The sequence below is a fragment of the Tachysurus fulvidraco genome, chromosome 15 (assembly GCF_022655615.1).
Source record: "Tachysurus fulvidraco isolate hzauxx_2018 chromosome 15, HZAU_PFXX_2.0, whole genome shotgun sequence".
Lineage (NCBI taxonomy): Eukaryota > Metazoa > Chordata > Actinopteri > Siluriformes > Bagridae > Tachysurus > Tachysurus fulvidraco.
In genome coordinates this window covers 21,367,948-21,390,447 of record NC_062532.1, presented here as the reverse complement: position 1 = coordinate 21,390,447, position 22,500 = coordinate 21,367,948, and the positions used below count along the sequence as shown (strand labels likewise).

The 22,500-nt window shown below is 43.2% G+C and overlaps 3 protein-coding genes and 2 non-coding genes across 12 annotated transcripts in view; 2 read left to right on the top strand and 3 right to left on the bottom strand.

Moving 5' to 3' along the window:
• The window catches only part of LOC113636068 (voltage-dependent calcium channel gamma-2 subunit-like), a 72,314-nt gene extending 63,974 nt beyond the window's left edge, over positions 1 to 8,340 (top strand). The window contains exons 3-4 of the mRNA XM_027135961.2: positions 4,051 to 4,191; positions 5,833 to 8,340. Of these exons, the coding sequence (XP_026991762.1) occupies positions 4,051 to 4,191; positions 5,833 to 6,362 (671 nt within the window). The 3' untranslated portion in view covers positions 6,363 to 8,340. The remainder of the gene's footprint in view (positions 1 to 4,050; positions 4,192 to 5,832) is intronic.
• A 7,858-nt stretch (positions 8,341 to 16,198) lies between these two features.
• On the bottom strand, positions 16,199 to 20,002 carry rpl3 (ribosomal protein L3). Its single transcript, XM_027135565.2, has 9 exons — positions 19,863 to 20,002; positions 18,759 to 18,951; positions 18,379 to 18,547; positions 17,920 to 18,055; positions 17,610 to 17,796; positions 17,224 to 17,384; positions 17,027 to 17,128; positions 16,572 to 16,787; positions 16,199 to 16,312 (listed from the first exon to the last, which is right to left on the bottom strand). The coding sequence occupies exons 1-9, from the start codon at positions 19,863 to 19,865 to the stop codon at positions 16,268 to 16,270; spliced, it is 1,212 nt and encodes a 403-aa protein (XP_026991366.1). The 5' UTR covers positions 19,866 to 20,002; the 3' UTR covers positions 16,199 to 16,267.
• Positions 16,405 to 16,539, bottom strand: LOC113636165. The gene has a single exon (XR_003438981.1). It is a non-coding gene; the product is annotated as a small nucleolar RNA SNORA54 (small nucleolar RNA).
• On the bottom strand, positions 17,459 to 17,551 carry LOC113636168. The gene has a single exon (XR_003438982.1). It is a non-coding gene; the product is annotated as a small nucleolar RNA U83B (small nucleolar RNA).
• Positions 20,003 to 20,547: 545 nt separating the features above from the next.
• kat7a (K(lysine) acetyltransferase 7a) overlaps positions 20,548 to 22,500 on the top strand; it is an 11,854-nt gene continuing 9,901 nt past the window's right edge. For 5 of the 8 annotated variants that reach the window (XM_027135553.2, XM_047800547.1, XM_027135544.2 and 2 more), the window contains exons 1-2: positions 20,549 to 20,866; positions 21,585 to 21,726. In XM_027135553.2, coding sequence (XP_026991354.1) covers positions 20,852 to 20,866; positions 21,585 to 21,726 — 157 coding nt within the window. In that variant the 5' untranslated portion in view covers positions 20,549 to 20,851. Of the gene's footprint in view, positions 20,867 to 21,584; positions 21,727 to 22,500 lie in introns of all 8 variants that reach the window. The other 3 variants (XM_047800544.1, XM_047800546.1, XM_047800541.1) reach the window with 3 other exon arrangements.

Sequence of the window (22,500 nt, the reverse complement as noted above, 5' to 3'; positions counted from 1 at the left end):
CTGTTGTGGAGAAACCAGAGCAGAGCTAAACGACGATGCTCTATCAATAAAATTGTGTGGGTGAGAAAACATGGAGCATCCTCAATTGCACTTACATAAATGGATTAAACACACATGTAATTGCTGATTTCTTTACATTTATATGTCAAATTTATGGAAAGGAGTCTCCAGTGCCAGCACATTGTAACAGTCAGGGGCGAAGATGTAAGTCAAAGTTCACATCTTTGATCATTTCCTTTTTACTTCAAGAGAGAAAGAGGGAAAAAAGAAGTAGCTTTGGGAAATTGTAGTCATCCTATCGCTTTGACTTCTGTTCATAACACGTGAAAAATACTGTAATAAACAAGAATCTAGTCTACAGACTACCATTTAACAGCTAGCCAGAAACCTAAACACAAACTACAGAATCAAATGTAATGTATACGAGGTTAAATGAAGGACGAGGAAATTAACGATATTAATGTTTGGTGTAAAGTTAGCATCAAAAGATTAGCGTTAGCATCAGCTAGCTACATATTCAAATCACTTTGAACGTTTATGAATTCATTCATTCATTCATTCATTCATTTTCTACCGCTTATCCGAACTTCTCGGGTCACGGGGAGCCTGTGCCTATCTCTGGAGTCATCGGGCATCGAGGCAGGATACACGCTGGACGGAGTGCCAACCCATCACAGGGCACACACACACACACACACACACTCTCATTCACTCACACACTCACATACTACGGACAATTTTACAGAGATGCCAATCAACCTACCATGCATGTCTTTGGACCGGGGGAGGAAACCGGAGTACCCGGAGGAAACCCCCGAGGCACGGGGAGAACACGCAAACTCCACACACACAAGGCGGAGGCGGGAATCGAACCCCCAACCCTGGAGGTGTGAGGCGAACGTGCTAACCGCTAAGCCACCGTGCCCCCCTCGTTTATGAATTGATCATGGTTAATTGTACACAGAACTATTTAACAGTGGTCTTGTGTAAGCGAGTGATTCGTGTCACAGGGATCTGCTGTATCCTTAAGAAAAGGGAAAGGAAAAAAACGTAAATGTGGTAAAATGCGTCTCTGCTGCTTCACTGGTTTCCCCTGAGGGTCTGTGCTAACAACAAATGACCTTGACCCAAATCAAATCTGTGACCTAGCTGCTAATCACAGGCCTCAAATCCTACATAAGGATCATCCCTCTTTCTGTCTTTCTCTCTAATCTGTCGATAGGGAAAAAAAGACTTCAGCTCCCCTCCATATTTATCAGTTATTAGTAAAGAACAAGGGAAAGATGTCTTGTTAGCATCAGCGTTAGCCTCGGCTAAGAGTCGCAGGACCTGTGTAATGGAAAAGGCTTTGCTCCGGAGGAACATGTCGAGACGCTCCTCTTTCCGTTTTGTTTTCTTCTCCTTCTTTCACTGCACGTCTCGTTCTCCTTTCGTTTTTATCCTGTCACTCTAACAGCACCCCTGAGTCTCATTTATCACTCCTGACTTTCTAAACTCTGCCTTAGTCCTCAGACTGGCTCGGGAAGACTGGTGCCAAACTCACGTCTGCACCCCCCTCTTTTTTTTTAGCTAAAAGAGAGAGAGACGGGGGGGGGGGGGGCAGGCTAGGTCTCAGGTGTGTGAATTTCATTAGGTGAGCAGCTCACTCAGGTATACAGGAGGCGAGACTGAGCGTGTGTGTGTGTGTGTGTGTGTGTGTGTGTGTGTGTGTGTGTGTGTGTGTGTGTGTGTGTGTGCCAGCATCCAGAGGCAATGTTTGGAGATTTTAAAGAGTAAAAGGACATTTTGCTGCAAGTGATGTCTCTATGCAGAAGGACTAGTGCATCATGTTCACGTGAGCGCGTGCGTTCATGTGTGTTTGGTCACATGACCAGCGAGCTACTGTCTTATCTTCCTGTCACATATTTTTATTAGCGTTAAAGTGTAATGAGGGCAGCACAGTGGTGCAGTGAGACCCAGAAAGAGATCTGATACCACATCCAGTCTCCAGTAATCCCATCTCTCAGGAGATCTCCAAAAGTTTTGGCACCTTTCACCCATACCCCCTTGTACTGTCGATAAATAAAAGTGGGTTATTGTTTGTCTTTTCTCGCTGAGCCTGTCCTGTCTCCTGCTCCGTGTCCTGTTGTGCTTTTATGGCATTTGTGTGTGTGTGTGTGTGTGTGTGTGTGTGTGTGTGGTAAATGGCACAGAGTTTGTGTGACCTCTGATATGTAATGTGCAGTGACTGACTATACCATCACTGTCTCCAGGTTAATGCAGAACAGGATGCAGGAAACAATAAACTCGCACCTAGAGAACCTTGATGATGAGCCTTTAGAGAACATGTGAAACTCCACACAGACGATAACCGAGGTCAAGATCGAACCGGGGACCTTATATGCAATTCTTAATGTTTCTGAATTCCTTTAGAATTCCCCCTGAAGTCGATGTCCTGCGGCTTCATAGTTTCAGCATCATAACTGAGATGCCGTTAGCAACACAATAGGAAGTCAGTCAAATGGTCAAATCCCCAAAAGCCTCATGAATGACTGCTTTTAAATTAAAGTACTGCAATACCAGACATCAGACCTGATCCAACTGCTCATATAGGAGAGGAATTTCAGATAACCAAAGGATCTAGTGGGTTAGGGGTTAGGAGTTAGGGATTAAGGGTAAGTGGTTAGGGGTTAGGAGTTAGGGATTAAGGGTAAGTGGTTAGGGATTAGGAGTTGGGCATTAGGGATTAGGGGTTAGGGGTTAAGAGATAGGGTTTCTGAGTTAAGGTTTAGGATTTAGGGGGTAGGGGGTAGGCTTTAAGAGTTAGCGTTTGAAGTTAAGGCTTAGAGATTATAGGTTAGGGGTTAGGAGATAGGGATTAGGAGTTAGGGATTAGGAGCTAAGGGGTAGGGGTTAGGCTTTAGGAGTTAGGGTTTAAAGTTAAGGGTTAGAGATTATAGGTTAGGGGTTAGGAGATAGGGATTAGGAGTTAGGGGATAGGGATTAGGAGTTAGGGGATAGGGGTTAGAAGTTAGGGATTCTGAGTTAAGGTTTAGGAGTTAGGGGGTAGGGGTTAGGCTTTAGGAGTTAGCATTTGAAGTTAAGGGTTAGAGATTATAGGTTAGGGGTTAGGAGATAGGGTTTAGGAGTTAGGGGATAAGGGTTAGGAGGTAGGGGTTAGGCTTTAGGAGTTAGGGTTTAAAGTTAAGGGTTAGTTAGGAGATAGGGATTAGTAGTTAAGGGTTAGGAGTTAGGGGTTATAGGTTAGGCATTAAGGTTTATGAGTTAGGGGTTAGGGGCTAGGATAGATGCCGGTATAGGGTTATAGGGTTGTCAGAAAATTTGGATCAGTTCAAGACACAATATAAATTCCTATCAGCAAAGTTGGCCTGAACAGACAGAACGTCTCAGTGATGTGAGACACACAGTAAGACTCGCACCTCACAGGATGCTTCACTGGTTCCCTGAGCTGGAAAAGTAAAAGCAGTTTGAGATGAGAGAGAGAGAGAGAGAGAGAGAGAGAGAGAGAGAGAGAGAAAACTGTGGAGAATTAAAATGTCTTTTATCATTTTGAGTGAAAGCTCATTTGGTTTTCCCTGTAAGGAGCCTGAGACGTGTAGGAGAAGCAGCTGGAAGCGATCGAGATACAGCCACACACTAGCACATCAGTTGGTATGGCACATATTTCCACAGGACATTATCGCTAGCATGTACAAAACTGCTGGAGATCCTGATATACAGCAACGGATCAGATATTTTCAGGTCTGGTTACAGAGCTGTCACTGTAGAGTCTAATCTAAGCGTGGTATGGTGTTCCGAACACTCGAGCTGCTTGTTAGAGATAACACAGAATCAGGATGCTTCTTACACACAATAGATGTTTATTATATTGCCTTGTGCTGGGAAGAAAACAGAGCAGCAGATGATGAATTTGTAAAACATGGTCATTTTTTTCTCATTCTCTCTCTCTCTCTCTCTCTCTCTCTCTCTCTCGGCTCTCCTGCCATCCTGTGACAAGATGTTCGGGCGTTATCAGCGTGATTGATCATCTCTCTCTGTCTCGCTCTGTAGGTGCTGTGAGAGCATCCAGCATCTTCCCCATCCTCAGCGTTATCCTGCTCTTCATGGGAGGCCTGTGTATAGCTGCCAGCGAGTTCTACAAGTCCCGACACAACATCATCCTCAGTGCCGGGATCCTCTTCGTCTCGGCAGGTAACGGGACACAGTGCGAAATTTAATAAATTGAATAAAACTCGCTTTTTACAGAGATTACAAGATTACAACTGTAGTCTCAATTGTGTGTGTGTGTGCGTGGTGGTGGTGGGGGGTTCCAAGAACAAGGTACAAGGTGGTTGTGGGGAGAAAGCAGGTGGGTTTGAGCATTTAGATGAAATCAGAAATCAAATCGATTGTACGACGTTTTGCTTTAGGAGGGTGCCAATAATTTGGAGCTGACCCGATATTCGAGACATGCTTAGAAACTGAGAAACAAAAATAACAGCCAGTCAGAAAGCTGCATGTTGTGCTGTGAGAGGGAAATAATCAACCCCGGGGCAGGATGTGATGACGTGATTACTTCCTGAAGTCGTTTACGTCGCAGCAGTCGTACAAAACGTCACACCATCGTCTCCTTCACACCGGAAATCTCCGGCACATCGAACATGAGACGCGTTTCTCACTCCTTCGTGTTTTTAATGAATTCATGATTAGATTTTGATCGTGCGGCTCGTCCGCCGTAAGAGCGGTCGAGCGGTCGCCGCGAAAGAGCGGTCGCTATGGAAACAAGAACCTACGAGAGCCAATGTGTTCGTATAAACTTTCAGAAAACGGATCTACACCACAGAGCTAATCGGATGACAGATTACAGACTACGTCCGTATTGTGGAATAATACGGAACATCGCTACCGCACAAACCCCCACCCCCAGCACCACCACCCCACCACCCCGTACTACGTGTTATTGTAACTTTTACACTACGTCCACGACAACAACAAAAAAAAAGAAATGATGTTAATAATCATAAAAAGATACTGATACTGTACACACAGAGAAGCAAGAATATTCAGCTCACTCTCTTTTCCTGCCTCGGATCCTGTTGCTAGGCTAAAAAAGAGGCCGTTTGGGATTCACACTCTAAAAATACGATGTCCCTGACACACTTTCCCAATGATCTATCATTTCACTTTGACTCCATCGCAGACAGGTGTGTGACAGAACGCAAAGCTTTGTGCAGGTCACAGTTACCTCACATCACCCCAAATGAGACAAAAGGCTAGTTTTATACCTATGCGAAGCTAACACCCTGTAGCCTACACACACACACACACACACACACACACACACACACACACACATACATAAACAAATCGTTCCTGTCATATTTATGACGTGATTTTTTTTCACACTCGTTTAACTCAGAGGAATATTCCTCTCAAAAATTGCTAGCATGGCCCACGGTGAACGAAAGCTAGCAGCTAATCCGATTAGCATAAAGCTAGACTCTCTCTGGCAGCTTTTAGTTTTAGGTGCACAGACTAATTTAAAATGAAGGATTAAAAGCTTGTGCTTAGCGTGTTCTCTCTAGCATAGCATTAGTATATTAGCAGAACTCACCACTCTTGCTAGCTATTTTCATTAACAAGTTTAGCCGTACCACAAAAGTATGTTACAGACGTTTGAAAAATCTTTTACAAGGGAAAAGCTGTATCGTATATGATTTAATTATAAAGAAAAAAAATGAGAGCATTCTGGGATGTGAGGTTCCTACTAGCTTGTTTTAATCCGTCAGGGAAATCAGGGAAACATGCTAGGTGTTGTGCTAAGTGGTGTGTGTGATGTTGTGTCTCTGTCAGGTCTCAGTAACATCATCGGCATGATCGTGTACATATCGGCGAACGCAGGTGATCCCACCAAGAGCGACTCGAAGAAGAACAGCTACTCGTACGGCTGGAGCTTCTATTTCGGCGCTCTTTCCTTCATCATGGCCGAGATGGTCGGAGTCTTAGCCGTGCACATGTTCATCGACCGGCACCGGGAGCTGAGGTCAGGTGTGAGGGCCGCCGATTACCTGCACGGTTCAGCCATTACCCGAATCCCCAGCTACCGTTACCGCTACCGACGCCGCTCACGCTCCAATTCGCAGTCACGCTCCTCATCACGCTCCACAGAGCACTCACAGTCACGTGAAGCCTCTCCAGTGGGGCTGAAAGGTTTCGGCACCCTGCCCTCCACCGAGATCTCCATGTACGCGCTCAAGGGGGGTCATGGCACACCCACGGCCACCTACAACTCCGACAGGGACTTCCTCCAGGTCCACAACTGCATCCAGAAGGACCCGAAGGACTCGGGTAACTCCGCAAACCGACGCACGACGCCGGTATGAGGAACGCCATCGCCTCAGAAACAAACACCACCACGGGTGGAAAAAAAATCAGAGCTCTAACATTTAACGTACCGTGAGTTCTTATGATTAGGAAGAACTGGGCGCAGTTCCTCTTCTATTCCTCAGTCTGTCACGTTTGCATGATTTAGGTTTTTGTTTTTTTTGTTTTTCCCACCATTTTTATATTAGATAAAACCAGCTCGTGTGTTTGTGTGTGTGTGGACACGTTTTTTGGCCCTGGTTTTTTACTACCATCCCTAACACGCCCTTGCCGACGTTCCCTGAACAGAGCGGTCACTTGAGGAAAACATCTGACCTTGGCACTGAAACAATCTCCATGACGATCCTTTTTTTTATTTTTTTGTATTTTTTTTTTTTTTTTGACTTATGCGTCAGAATGTCTTACTAATTTGCTAGCAAAACAGCAACACAGTTTGGTTAGCTGTACAATTTGGAGTCATATTTCAGATGGTAATTTTTATTTTTTTTAACACTGGAAATCACCATGTTTCTGGGGTGATGCTAACGCTCCTGATGATCTCTCATCTAACGCTCGGCACTTTCAGCTAATAAAATATTGTACTAGCGCACAAGACGAAGCCAGAATTCGACAGAGAAAAAGGCGATAAGGGCGTGTTAAATTGTGGTATTGAAACAAGGCCTAGGGTTAAAGATAAGCTTGTATTTTATTTTGCGTCTTCATTTGATCATTTGTGATTTTGTTTGCTTTTTTTCTTTTTAATTTTTTTCTTACATAAAAACTGTGAAACACGGCAGAAGGGATTTCAGTAAGGAAAAGCCCAGACTGCAAACAAAGCGATACATTATATACATGTATAATGTATTAATTTTATAATTTATTTAAAGACTTTCCTGAAGTGCAAAAAAAAGTAACAAAAAAAAGGACAAGAAACGAGAAACAAAGTGCAAAACCGACGAGTGATGAGAAACCGAGCGACGTGAACAGAAAGTAAGAGCGAAAGAAAGAAAGAAAGAAAGAAAGAAAGAAAGAAAGAAAGAAAGAAAGAAAGAAAGGTTAAAAAAAAACGCCAAGATTTTCCACCACGACGCTGCTGGAACAAAGGGACACTTTTGACTTTGACGATGAAAAATCTATTCTTTTAAAAACCGAACCTTCTCACTTTTCGCTTCGTCCCTGTCCGCTTTCTCTTTTTTTTATTCCTCCTCCCGCCTTCAGCCAGAGCTGAACCGAGCTACAGGCAGACGCTGAAGAAGAAAGGTCAGAGGTCAACCGGATGGACTCCAGGATCCACTGCCATGACAGAGGATGGAAAAAAAAAAGCAAGGAGGAGAGGGCGAGAAAAAAGACGAGGATGCCGAACGCTCGATCGTTGCGGAAACAAACGAACGGATGAAAAAAAAAAATAAGCGAGCGACGAAACGAACGAAGAAAGACATGAAGCTAAGTAACTCATGAATAAATACAGAAATTAAATGCATGCTATAAATTTACAGAAAATCTGCTCTTGAGACGTTTTAAAGGATAACAATAATTATAACGGGAGAAAAGCAATGCTAAAAAAATTAATGTGTACTTCTTTTATTTTCCTTTTCTCTTCTTTTTTTTTTTTTTTTTTTTTTAATCCGACTCATGATCTTTAGCTATGGTAACAAATCAACCTACAACAAACTTTTCACTGCTTTTTCATTATATATCTTATTTCCGTTCCTTTGTTTTTTTTGTTGTCGTCGCCGTCGTTGACTCTTTCTATGTAAATGTACAGATTTCATTTGGAAAATTCACCCAGCCTTAGCCATGTTGGTTTTTTTCCCTTCTTCTTCTTCTTCTTCTTCTTCTTCTTCTCTCTTTCTGATAATTTCGATGTGTTGTTTCAAACGAACTCTAAAAGGTGCCAAAATATAGAAAAACAGAAAGATCCTCAACTTGGATGCATCAAGTTCTGACGAATAAAAAGACGAACCCCAGGGGGAACGACGACTCTGTGTGTTCTGTGTGTTTTTCTCACCTGTCCATGACCTTTGACCTTTTCCCAGATTCGAGTGTAGTTCTCCCGAAGGAGTAACTCGTCTGTCTCGCTTTACTCATCTGCTCGTTTCTATCCTTCTATCGGCAAGTCTTTTTTTCTTTATTGTGTCATTTTAAAGACACGTTGTTCTCTCTCTCTCTCTCTCTCTCTCTCTCTCTCTCTCTCTCTCTCTTCCTTTAATGCCTCATTACAATAAAACCATTAAAAAAGCGACACAATTTAAAGAGAGGAAATCAATCATCAGGTAATAGCCACTCGTTCTCCCTTGATCAAGATTACTGACTGATTAATGTCTGGCGTTTCACTTTAAATTACTCACCGTGGTTCGAGACGCGGCCCGGGTGTTGAAATGAGAGCCGCTAACGTTTCAATTCCCTTTTTTCAACAGCCAAGTGATTTTTCCACGTCTTTCATTTGCATTATGACAGCCGGCATGCTTTTAATCTATTACCGGAGATCTATCAAAAAACCTCCGTTACTCCCTTTAGCTTTCAGACAGATAAAAATAAGAACCATGCGGTTGGAGAGATTTCCAGGAAAAAAAAAAAAAGCTAGTGGAAATTTCCGGAACATTTGTGTGTGTTTTTTTTTTATTTTGGTGTTTTTCTTTAATATACATAGTTTAAATACGCTTTTCTGCGAATCTTGACAAATATTGTTCGTCAAGATTAGCAGAAATGTCAATGATATTCTTCATTCTCACATGTATGTTGATACACACTAATCCCCCACCCAAGAATGACTAAACACTGATATACAGTTATCCATGCCCACAAAGTACAGAGCTGAACCAGTGAAACTTTGTGTTCTAGTGTGTGAATCCAGTAACGCTGCATGTCAGCGACACACTTCGACGTTGATGCTTTATAGGGCGCCATTATTTTTGTCCTTTGATCTAAAGCGGCTTTCTGAATTCAGAAAATGTTACTTACGTTGGTGTGTGGTTTTAATAAATCTTTGATTTAGAATGAAATCAACGATTCAACAAATCAACAAACTCAAAGCCGAATGTAGAGTCAAAATACTGAGCTTTGTTATACCAACAGTTCCACAAACAAGTGGTACAAACGTTTATCATAATTTCTGAATTTCTTGTGAAAGATTTACGAATAAATTTGACTCTATTGAATAAATTTGACACTAGTGAACTAGCTAGCTTATTCTGTAGTAAACTAGCTAACTGACTTAACCTAACTAGCTGATTCTTTAGTAAAGTAGCTAGCTGACCCAGTAGTAAACTAGCTAACTTCCCTGGTAGTAAACTAGCTAGCTGATTCTGTAGTAAACTAGCTAGCTGACCCAGTAGTAAACTTGCTAGCTGAACTATTAGTAAACTAGCTAGCTGATTCTGTAGTAAACTAGCTAGCTGACCCAGTAGTAAAGTAGCTAGCTGACCCAATAGTAAAGTAGCTAGCTGACCCAGTAGTAAAGTAGCTAGCTGATCCAGTAGTAAAGTAGCTAGCTGACCCAGTAGTAAAGTAGCTAGCTGACCCAGTAGTAAAGTAGCTAGCTGATCCAGTAGTAAAGTAGCTAGCTGACCCAGTAGTAAAGTAGCTAGCTGACCCAGTAGTAAAGTAGCTAGCTGATCCAGTAGTAAACTAGCTAGCTGACCTTGTAGTAAACTAGCTAGCTGACCTTGTAGTAAACTAGCTAGCTGACTTGGAAGTAAACAAGTAAGCTGACTCTGTAGTAAACTAGCTAGCTGACCTGGTAGTAAACTAGCTAGCTGACCTGGTAGTAAACTAGGTAGCCGAATCTGTCGTAAAATAGCTTGTTGACCTGATAGTAAACTAGCTAGTTGACTATGTAGTAAACTAGCTTGCTGACCCAGTAGTAAACTAGCTAGTTGACCTGGTAGTGAACTAGCTAGCTAATTCTGTAGTAAACTAGCTAGTTGACCTGGTAGTGAACTAGCTAGCTAATTCTGTAGTAAACTAGCTAGCTGACATGGTAGTGAACTAGCTAGCTAATTCTGTAGTAAACTAGCTAGCTGACTCTCTAGTAAACTTGCTAGCTGAACCATTAGTAAACTAGCTAGCTGACTCTGTAGTAAACTAGCTAGCTGTCTCTGTAGTAAACTAGCTAGCTAACCTTGTAGTGAACTAGCTAGCTGATTCTGTAGTAAACTCGCTAGCTGACTCTGTAGTGAACTTGCTAGCTGAACCATTAGTAAACTAGCTAGCTGACCTTGTAGTGAACTCGCTAGCTAACCTTGTAATGAACTAGCTAGCTGATTCTGTAGTAAACTCGCTAGCTGACTCTGTAGTGAACTTGCTAGCTGAACCATTAGTAAACTAGCTAGCTGACTCTGTAGTCAACTAACTAGCTGATTCTGTAGTAAACTCGCTAGCTAACCTTGTAATGAACTAGCTAGCTGATTCTGTAGTAAACTCGCTAGCTGACTCTTTAGTCAACTAGCTAGCTAACCTTGTAGTGAACTAGCTAGCTGATTCTGTAGTAAACTCGCTAGCTGACCCAGTAGTAAAGTAGCTAGCTGACTCCTTAGTTGGCTTCTATCAGTCTAAAATGAAGTGTTAAATTATTACACATTCAATAGGAGGCTATCAGTGTATTAACTAGATATACACAACCTAAACAGTTGCGTACATTAGCTGCAGAGCTCCTGGCATTAGCTTCCTGTTAGTTAGCTAGCAGTTAGCTTAATCAAACTAGTGTTAGTGTTGCAGTATGTAAAATAAGGTACTAAATAAGTAATTGTCACACCAAAAAGCTAATACTACAGGACGTAAATGTTTCCCCAGCTCTTCTTTTCTAAACATGATGTCGGCACGGCTACTACACCGTCTCTTACTTTCACTTCTACTGTAGTGATCAAACATAACCTGTGTTCCTCACTGCAGCACCGAGAGAGACAGAGGGGGTGTGTGTGTGTGTGTGTGTGTGTGTGTTTTGAACAGCATGTCCCCTTCTGCCTGGAATACTAAAGCCTCGCTTCCACAGCAGCAGCAGCAGCATTGTGTGTGTGTGTGTGTGTGTGTGTGTGTGTGTGTGTGTGTGTGTGTGTGTGTGTGTGTGTGTGTGTGTGTGTGTGTGTGTGTGTGTTTACAGATTACATAAGAGCACATCACACACAGCTTGGCTTTTTTTCCCTCCACACACACACACACACACACACACACACACACACACACACACACACACACACACACACACACACACACACACACACACACACACATGCACACACACACACACACCGAGCATGTCGAGGTCATCTACAGTCACCTCAGAGAACCAGGACATCATGTGAAACACACTTGGTGTGCAGCTAGGGGGCTAACAGGTAAGGTTATAGCTTAGCATTGAAAGATTGACAGTTTAAAAATCCAAGGCCACGTCCCTTTATTGTAATAAGTAGAATCATGTGATGAGGTCTGGAGCTTCTTTTCTTCTTACGACAGCACATGCTGAAGTCTTTTGTTGTTAAACTCGCCGCTTGGTTTTTCAGTCCTGTTCTCGCTTATGTCACAGCATCTACACACAGTTGCACTCACTCACCGGCATGTTGGGTTTAAAACACAGCCTATTGTGTTACAGAGAATCCACAAAGATGACAAAGAACAAGAACAAGAAGCTCCTCTGTTCTGAAGGTGTCCAAAACTGACACTGGAGATTCCTTCCATACATGAAGAACTTCACTGTAATCAACCATCTCAGACTTTTTTAATCTGTTACCATAGAAACCATCATGCATTGACACTTCGAACATCTTTCATGATAAAAAGGTGAAAAACTGTGTGTATGTATCTTTATTTGATAGAACGGTCCGGAGTCTACCATGCTAAAAGAAATAAATAAAATGAGAGTCACGGATAATGAGTTCCCAGGATCCTCGGTTGGTCTCTGTGCTGTTATTCATGCCCTCTAACGATGAGAAGGAGAAGCCACTGATCCTTACTGCTAAAGCTGCCGGATTTAAGGAAAGCGTGTCCATGGGAACAAGCTCCAAATCCGTTACGGCGCCACGCACCGGTCCACCGCTTCATCTGGTTCTCATTTATTCATATCTGTGCAACAATGCAACATGGAGGCTGAGCTCAGGTTCCAGGTTAACAAGTAAACAAACAGACGGAAACTTTGTTTTTTTAACGAAAACTCTTGAATTGCCAAAAGATTAGGGATTGATGCAAAATTATTAGCATTAATGCACAATTCCAATTTTCCTTGATTAATAAATCCTTATTAATATTCTGAACGTGGGGGCGTGGTGGCCTAGTGGTTAGCACGTTCTCCTCACACCTCCAGGGTCGGGGGTTCGATTCCCGCCTCTGCCTTGTGTGTGTGGAGTTTGCATGTTCTCCCCGTGCCTCGGGGGTTTCCTCCGGGTACTCCGGTTTCCTCCCCCGGTCCAAAGACATGCATGGTAGGTTGATTGGCATCTCTGGAAAATTGTCCGTAGTGTGTGTGTGTGTGAGTGAATGAGAGTGTGTGTGTGTCCTGTGATGGGTTGGCACTCCGTCCAGGGTGTATCCTGCCTCGATGCCCGATGACGCCTGAGATAGGCACAGGCTCCCCGTGACCCGAGAAGTTCGGATAAGCGGTAGAAGATGAATGAATGAATAATATTCTGAACACATGACCTACCGTATACGCACATGTGAAGCCAAGAGGAAACGGGTCCAGTTTAAGGTTCTTCTTATGCGGCTACAATAGAAAACGCTAACTAAAGGAAGCAGAGGACAAAGAGGCCTAATTAACTGAATTCTTCCCCAAGGGTTGCGTCATAATCATAAAAAGAAAACCAACAAGATGGCTCTATTCCTTTTATCAGTTAAAGAAAAAAAACAACAGTGAGAGTTGCAGTGATGAAACAAGAGTTATATCTTTTTATTCCTAGTATTTTTATATTAAAGAATAAAGGACATGTACCTTTATTCGTTTCTGCTTACATTTTATGACGTCCGACGATCGAGAAACAAGTCATTTCATTTATTCTATTTGTTTACGTTAATAAAAGAGTTACGGCTGTTATAATGCACTGATACTGGGGACTCTTGTGCTGTCAGAAAGAACTAAACGAATCAACACTGACCAATCAGCAGTGGGGGTTCTAGGATTTTTCTGTAAGAGGGGCCATTAAGGGGCCACATGTTACATTCAGGGGCCAAGTACAGGGTACATTCAAGCACACAAAATAATTTTTTTCAGTACGGTGCAAATACATTTCGGCAGTCATTCCTTTTTTGAACGTTCGAGTGCCGCCAATTGTTTGGGGGTGGAATTGCATCTGTGATCGTTGTGAAAAATTCTCCGGTTGCTCTTCTCGTCGATGACTGATGGAACGGGGGCCAATCAGGGGCCAATCAGATTTCAGCAGGGGCCAGGGCGAATTTAACAGCCAGGGAGAATTTAACAGCGCTGAGTAATGAACACTGTCATATTCCAGTGAAGGTAACATTCGATGACTAGTCATGCTTCCTGGAGAAAACCCCTGTGAACAGATTCACTTTTTTATATTCTTTGTATAATAATTAATATCTCTAAGTCCAAGCATTGACCCGTTGTTTTGTGTTTGCACTCCATTTGTAGCTACTTTTATTCTTTTAATTAAAGACACCACGATTGTTTCCTCCGTTACGCTTTCACTATTTAGCGTCGCCTACACACTGCGAATGTAAACCTGATCTGCTGTAAACTACACTGATGGAAGGATTCAGAGGAAAAGAGAAGCGATCGCAGAGAAAAGTGCTGAGCATTTCAAACACTTAACTAAGAGTAGACAACTTAAAAAAAAAACCTACGCCAGGCCTCTTTACAATCATCTCTCTCATCCTGCGGAGTTACCTTATGAGAGCACAATGCTAATTAGCACGTGTTCAGCACGCGCTATCGACCGTGCACCCAAGGGCCTCGGCTCAGGCTGAGTCAGGGAGTTCGCAAGGCCTGATGCGCATCACAACCACTGTCCGGCTTTAACTGTGATCGCTCCTGTGGATGATCACTAACGTGTCAAAGTAGAGAGGGACGTACGTGTAAAATGTTTCTGAATGAGTTGAGTTGTAGCAGAATGTATATAAGATTCCCAGGTAGCGTCCTTTCTTTACGGTACTTTAGTTAATAGGTGATCATTTCTATGTCAACAGCTTATTCAGAGACTAATCAAAAACTAATACCTTTATTTAAAAACAATTTAGAAATCAATGTACTGATCTCTCGTGATCTCAAACTTTGGGACACATGTTATTAAATTAAATTAAAATTAATCCACATTAGCAGCAAGGTTGCACTAGATGTGCTCTACGGTGTTGGCAGCATTTTAGCACTTATCCGAACTTCTCGGGTCACGGGGAGCCTGTACCTATCTCAGGCGTCATCGGGCATCGAGGCAGGATACACCCTGGACGGAGTGCCAACCACTCCACTACCACTATCATCACTCCACTATGAAATTGATGACTGACTCTTGAGCAGCTAAAATTATTCTGCTAAACGCTCGGCCGTGTGATCGTTAACAATAAGGGTCTCCTCACGTTACGGAATTACATCAGGAGTTCGTACCCTGATGTGAAGCACTACAGCTGAACTGAGCACAAAACTCTGTGATAAAGAACAGACTCAGAATTGGGGTAATGTTACACAGGGGACATGTCTGACATCACTGATGGCGTGAATCAGCAGATCTGATTTGCTTGAGGCGAGCCACTGGCTGGCATGTAAAAAGGTTCGTAACGGCCTCGGCATCGCCCTAAGCTCAACGCTAAACCTATTAAAATCTGTGAAGGAGGCGGTCAGGCATGGTGTCTACAGACCTTGAATATAAACGGCTACGTCGTTAAGACAGAAGGTAAAACCACATGTAAAGAGGACGGGGTCCAGGTCAGAAGCTCGGGATAGATGAGAAGAACCACGATGGCAAAGATAAAGACAGAACCATGAACATTGCTGCTCTGCTACAGTTCTTTTCAGAGCTTTGATTCAGTCTCTGCTGTGGCTTCATTACTGGTGCCAGCCAGGGAATGTTTGAACTTCAGTTCCCTCAGAGCTCCAGGCTTCCATCCCACTTGATAGGAGCCCAAGGTGAACTGATTAAACAAGTGGAACCAGGTGAGACTACTGCTTGGTTGGAACGAACGCCTGCAGCCACACCGGCCTTTTACAAAGAAGACAGAATGAAATCCCTGCCTTCAAGCTTCCCAAGGTCAATTGAGGTGACTGTCTTCTCTGCACCATGTACAGTTTAAACTCCAGTTTGACGAGTTCAAATCCCCAGCACCCTCATCTACAAGATAGGAACCTTTTAAAATCTGTCCATTTATATGGGTATCTAAAAAGGTCCATACAGAACAAATTCCCACCAACATTCCTGCTCCAGTGTGCCACACTTTAAACAGACTAGAACTAGGCTTCTCCGCTGCATTTCAGGTTAAATTGACACCATAACGGCATTTATTTTATATCTTTATCATTAAGTTTGACTTTGGTTAAGAAAATATTTAATCCCTTATTAGGCATAATTATATAAAGCAGTGGGCAGAGGACCATAGTGAGCAAGTTTCACCTCCTACTTAACATCACCTATTTATTGTCCAAAGTATAAACACCACTTTACACCTTTCAGGGTTTTTATTGGCCCAAGCCCCAGATCCTTTATTTAAAGATTTTATTTTACCAAAGAAACAGGATTTTAAGTCAGCTGTTAACCAACAGCACACACACATGTGCCTTAAACAGCACACATGTTCTTCATATCTTCTGACCAGTAGGTAAAACTCAGCTTTTATCTATTGTTAACATCTTAATTTTTGTAGGAAAAAAAAAAAAAAAAAAGTTACCAAAGGAGAAAGAAGGGGAAGGAAAAGACAAGGATTTCATCCAAATTTTATTAAACATTTCTGCAGCACTGCATGCCATACACACAGCAGGGCAGCGCTGCGCTCAGGCCGTCTCCTCCTTGGCAATGCGGTCTTTCTTGAGCGGACCCTGAAGGAGAACAATAACCGGTTAAATCATGAACACAGACAAGCTGAATCACATTTAATGTCCTGTTAGAGCATCTATTTTCCTAATAGAGTCAGTGTCGTCAGTGAGTGAACAGGGAGTTATGCACAGACGAGCCGTACTCCCCTGCCTTACCGAACGTTCCTATAGCACTGGAATGGAACCCAAATTTCAGACAATGGTACTGAAACAGGTTACGAACAGTGCGGCAGGTCGGCACGAACACAGACGTTAAACTCACCATGAAGGCCTTCTTTTCATCCACGGTCTGGAAACGTCCGTGACCAAATTTGGACGTGGTGTCGATGAACTTAAGGTCGATCCTCTCCTGAGCACGACGGCTCGTCTGCACCAGCAGGGACTTGCGCAGGGTCAACACCCTTTTCTTGGTTCCAACAACACAGCCCTTCAGCATCAGGAAGTCATTTGTCACCTCACCGTAGTGGACAAATCCACCCTGGACAGAGAAAGATTCAAACTTTTGTAGATTACATCCCCATAAAAACACCCAGCTTGCATCGCTACATACAACTGCAGAACTACTACTTTAATGACACATCAGCTTCCCCTAGTGGTACACAAGAGTTTAGCATTTGCTTCAATTCCTGCATTTCATTACAGATCCCCAAAGATGCACAAGAGGTCAAATGGCCTCAATGCACACGTTAAATCCAATCTAGAGCACAAGACACTCACCAGTGGGTTGATGCTCTTGTTGGACAGATCGTAATCGGTGGAGGCGTTGTTCTTGATCAGTTTGCCATCCTTAGTGTGATAGCCCTGTCCAATCTTGTAGATCTAGAAGAAAAAAAAAGGGGAAAAAAAAAACAAAACTTGAGCACGTGCTAGTTACTGTGAATAGTAGCAGAGGAGTAGAAGTAAAAGGTGTTCACCTTCTTGTTGATCTCTGTGCGGTGATGGTAGCCCTTCTGACCAGCACGTGCCACACTGAAGGCCACACGGGCAGGATGCCAAGCGCCAATACATGCCACCTTGCGCAGACCACGATGGGTCTTACGCGGCAGCTTCTTCGTGTGCCAACGGCTCGTCACACCTAGAACCCAAAAAAAAAAAAAGTTTATACAGAACACAAAACTTTAAATCGCTGTCAAGACAGATCTCATATCGTGTGCGGTCAGAAGGAAGGCAGCATGGAAACATTCCTCATGCCTTTCGGGCGCCATGCCTGACGCTTGATCCATGTTCTCATCACTACACACAGACGAGTCAAAAAGGCATGTCGGATTTGCGCGCTGGGGGAAATGAGGGTAAAACTCACCCTTGTAGCCATGACCCTTAGTGACACCGATGACGTCGATCATCTCGTCCTGAGTGAACACGTTGTTAATGGGAACGGCCTTCTCCAGCTTCTCCCGGGCCCAGTCCACCTTCTCTGAGATGGTTCCACCGTTCAGCTGGACCTCCATAAGGTGGGACTTTTTCTGCCTCAGGGGCAGCAGACGCATCTAAAGACCAGGAGAACAAGTTAGGGCAGGATGGCAATCAGTTTGTACCCCTTGAGATGAGATTTTCCATCTGAATTCACAGCTAATGGCTTGACTTTTTTTTAAATAACACCCAGTGCTCACCTGTGTGTGGGTGAGAACACGAATGACCTTGCAGTACTTCTTCATAGAGGCAAAGTCCTTCTCCAGCTGTTTCTTACCCTCCTCATCCTGCCACTTCTTGCTGTACTTGGTGAAAGCCTTCTTCTTGGACTTGTACCTGAAGGCAGGCCACAAGAACAGAAGCACAACATTGGCACACAGTCCCTTCATAACCCCACAGGGTCAGTGGAAGGAGGCTGGGCAGAGCAGTTAGCCCGTCTGTATCAGGGCATCGACTGCTCGTGTGAGGATTTTGGCTCGTGGCTCGGTTTCTAAGGAGCTCTTTCCACCGGCCAGAGGAGCCTGGAGCTCATCAGGGCACAAGGCACCTGAGCGGAGCTGTGACACAGACACCATGTTAGCTTCAAAAGCTCCAACATGCACAAGAACAAACCACAGGCATGTTCAGATGTGTAAGGCATGTGATTGAACAGAACTCACCAGTTTTTGTAAAAGCGGCGCCTGCACTCATCACTGATGTGCTCAGCAAAGACGGTCTTGAAAGAACGCAGACCACGTGGAGTCTCGACGTATCCCACGATTCCTACGATGATCATGGGAGGGGTCTCGACAATGGTGACCGCCTCGACGACCTCCTTTTTGTTCACCTCTGTAAGATTAGAAACAAACTTTAATTCTAAATGTCGTGAACAGCATTCAAGTCTAAAGTGACTAAATGACTGGACTCAGTACTCGACATTCAGCAAGGGCTCAGGGCCCAAATATGTCCGCCCGTCGATAGTCTCATCACTGCTGCCATTTGTTCATCTAATTGGTATTTAAAAAAATAAAATAAATCTGTAGGAGAGAAAAGTACTCACTTGAGCCAGGTCTGTCGACCTCACGGACGATGTGAGTCATGCCTGCTTTGTAGCCCAGGAAGGCGGTGAGGTGGACGGGTTTGCTGGCGTCATCCTTGGGGAAGCTCTTCACCTTACCGCGGTGTCTGCGACACCTCTTGCGAGGTAAGAAGCCCAGGGAGCCGTGACGGGGAGCCGAAAACTTACGGTGAGACTGAAAGAGGAAAGACGATCGTTTAAACACTCGAATCCAGCTTAACAGGATGAGGTGTTGGTGGTGGGGAGGCAGCGATGAGCTCACATTGTACCAACTTAAGTTTATAAAAAAATTTGCACAACATGGCCATCAAAACACTCAGCCAGTGTGGGGAACTTCAAGTACTTCCTGCACTTGCAGCCAAAAGTTTTGGCACCCTAGCTTTCTGTCCACTCGCCCCCAGAAAGCACCAGCCTTTGTGAATACTTGCTTCATCAAAGCGAACAAAGTTTGTCTCGACAAACTTTACAAACCTAATTTAAGTCTATTTTACTTCTATGCCAATAAACGAATAGAACCAAAGTGCCTTTATTTTTCTAAAATTTAGCTTCAGATTAAAAAAAAAAAAAAAAAGTGCACATGGCTGTAGTCAGCTAGCAGAACACGAACAAGCTCAACTTAAGTGATTTAAGGAGTAAATTAAACATAACTTAAGTGTTCAAGTTGCTATAATTAAGTCAAACTGATGCATTTAACATTAGTATTTAAGTGTGTAAACACAACATGCATCCAAACAGGGTTTTAAGGCCAAAGCCCAAACTAGTATATTATAAATAAACACCTTTTTTGTAGGAATGTTAATGTATTAAATGAAAAACACTAATAAAACGACATTTATGACCATTTCGTGTCGAATAATAAGTTATTTTTCTCTCTGAGGGGCTTCATGTAACCGCCAACACGCTTCTGGAGATCCGCCATTTTTACCTCAGGACACATTAAATATTCGACGTAAGTGACACGATTAAAGAAACAAAACGTTACTATAAAGATAGTAGAAGCGTTTCAGGTGAAAACAAACTCGAACTAAGGGCGGATTTTGATGATTTATTTCGGATTATATGATTAGAAACAGCTGTAAATCTCACCATCGCGTCTCTGGTCCGGTTGAAAGAGAGCACGCGATACGGCGGCCTGCGCTTTTATAGTGGGACGTGACCGCTAGTGCGCAGACTCAGTACGGGCGGTGACGTCATCAAAGAGGGATTTGATCGCTTTCCAAATAATTTATAATTAATTATATTTATTGATCGGCTCACGTTCGTGAGAATGATCTCGGACATATTTGTACAAATATATGTATATATATATGTACATATATATATATTTAAAATACACATATATGTAAGTCTCGTTGTATTGTGGATACCCTTGAGAACGACATGAAGGTCGTCTGGACGAATCAAATGCCGGCGTCTCATCCGGGCATTTTTTTGGCTATGCTGTTGCATGTGGCGTGTTAGTTAGCTCGTTAAGCAACGTATTACGATGTAAAAACATAGACCGTGTATGAAAATACGCTGCACAAAGTACAGCTGTCCGACGAATTCCCGAAAGGGCCGCAGACACAAGAAAAGTCTTGTAGAAATATATAGTTCGCGATGGAACCGACTCTGAAGCTGGCTCTTTTATTAGGTGAACATTTGGGAGCCGACTCGCACGTCTGAAGAGCCGTAAAACGCGATTCTGCTGGGAATTATTTAACGATCAGAATCGAAAAGCGTGTTCATCGGTGAGTAGAGTACGCGTGTGTAGAAAACTCCAAGCTGTAGACGGACAAAGACCGATTTTTCTGGCAAAGAGCCGAACGAATCGACTCACGTTCCTGAGCTGAATCAGTTGAACTGACTCGTTGAAAAGTGTCGGAAGTTCCTCAGTGTGGCGCGAGCGCGCGACTTTTATGTTGTCATTTCAAACCGGAAGCCGTGTAGCAAAGCCTAGACATAGCAACGCAGATAACGTTTCTGAGTAAAATAAATAACAGAGATTAATGTCGTGGCGGTGTTACGTGTTAGAGTCGCAATACTCTGGTTTTAAGGGTAATATTTGGCAGAAAACATAAGCTTCGTGCACCGTTATGCCTCGACGAAAGGTGAGTTGTTGCAGGCCAGGAAGCTAATAGCTAATGTAGCTAAAGCTAAATGAAAACAACTGGACTGGTGATGGACCGATTAGCTCAATGTTTACAAATGAAGCCATCTAATAACATATGTTTTGTTTAACAAGGGAAGGTATAATTGTGCACTTGTTGTGTAATGTTTAAAAAAAAAGACGCGTTTATGCTGTAAAGGGAAGAAATAAAGTGGAAACTTTTCATCACTGGATGATTAAATCCGACTAGGTGTCTGTTTACTACAGAACAGAACGAAGTGACGAGACCTTTACGATTGTTTATCTTTCTTGCGTAATAATTGTGCTGTAAATATTCAAATAATTTGCAGGTCTTCTTTCACGTTCCTTGTTTTTTTTCCCTTTAAATTTGTTTTTCATTTTCCATTTAGAACCCATAAGGGGGGGTACAAACTTTTGCAAACTGAACTGTATGTAAAGCTTCTTGGGAACCAGGATGGTTTTTTTCTTCAGATCTGTGCAGAGAACAGGTGTTTATAAACTAAATAAATACAAGCATTGAATTAAAGTGTAACTGAGCTGTAGATAAAATTTTAATCGTTTTCTAGTCTCTGTGTTTATTTGAAATTTGAAGATGTCTGTATATTAGAGCGTCGGTGTTTGACCCGCGCTCTGATGATGTAGCACGGTGCTGCGAGTGATTGTTTTGTCATCCCTTGGTGTGTGTGTGTTTTCTTCAGAGGGTCGCCTGCAGCAGCTCGGACGGCACGGAGGATTCTGATTTCTCAGCCGAACACACAGACAGCTCAGAGACTGACACTCACGCGGTGAAGAACACTCGCCTCACGCGCTCCTCGCTCCGACTCAGCCGGGGCTCTCAAGGTACGTTACACAGGGCTCAGGTGATATCAGAGGCCCCACCCACAACGTCCAGCCAACACCTATTAGATACCGTAATCAAGTATGTACAACTGACAATTTAACTAGGGACGATTTATTCGAGTGATTTTATTCCAATGCCTGCCATATTCACAACACTCAGTGGGATGGATGGATGGAGGGATGGATGGGAAAAGTAGGAAGGAAGGAAGGAATGGAATAAGAAGGGAAAGAAACTAGGAAGGAAGGGAGGAAACACAAAAGTAAGAATGAAAGCAAGGAAGGAAGGAAACTGGGAGGAAAGGAAAATGAATTGACGCTGAAGGAAGTGATGTGTTGATGTTCTGGGTTGATGATTAAAGCAGTAAAAGCTGTAGATGTAAAGTGAGACTTTAAATCTGACGTCATACATGAGCACAGAGTGACAATCTACTCTTGTTTTTTATATTTGTGTCTGTGTCCTGGGAAAGTTTTATGTAGGTCTTCTGTCTCTCACTGTCTCTCTCGTCATCTTTCTCTCGCCGTCTCTCTCGCCCTCTGTCTCTCTCGCCGTCTTTCTCGCCCTCTGTCTCTCTCGCTGTCTCTCACTCTCTCTCTCTCTCTCTCTCTCTCTCTCTCTCTCTCTCTCTCTCTCTCTCTCTCTCTCTCTCACCCTCTCTCTCTCGATCTCTTTCGCTCTCTTTTGCCCTATCTCTCTTGCCGTCTGTCTCTCTCTTGCCGTCTGTCTCTCTCTCGCCGTCTGTCTCTCTATCTCTGTCTCTCTCTCTCTCTCTGTCT

What these genes read in the sequence shown, in the direction of transcription:
- rpl3 (XM_027135565.2), bottom strand. An exon ending in GTGTTCTCACCCACACACAG is followed by an intron (nt 17,797 to 17,919) that starts GTGAGCACTGGG and finishes CCTGGTCTTTAG; the next exon opens with ATGCGTCTGCTGCCCCTGAG. An exon ending in GCACAGAGATCAACAAGAAG is followed by an intron (nt 17,129 to 17,223) that starts GTGAACACCTTT and finishes TTTTTCTTCTAG; the next exon opens with ATCTACAAGATTGGACAGGG.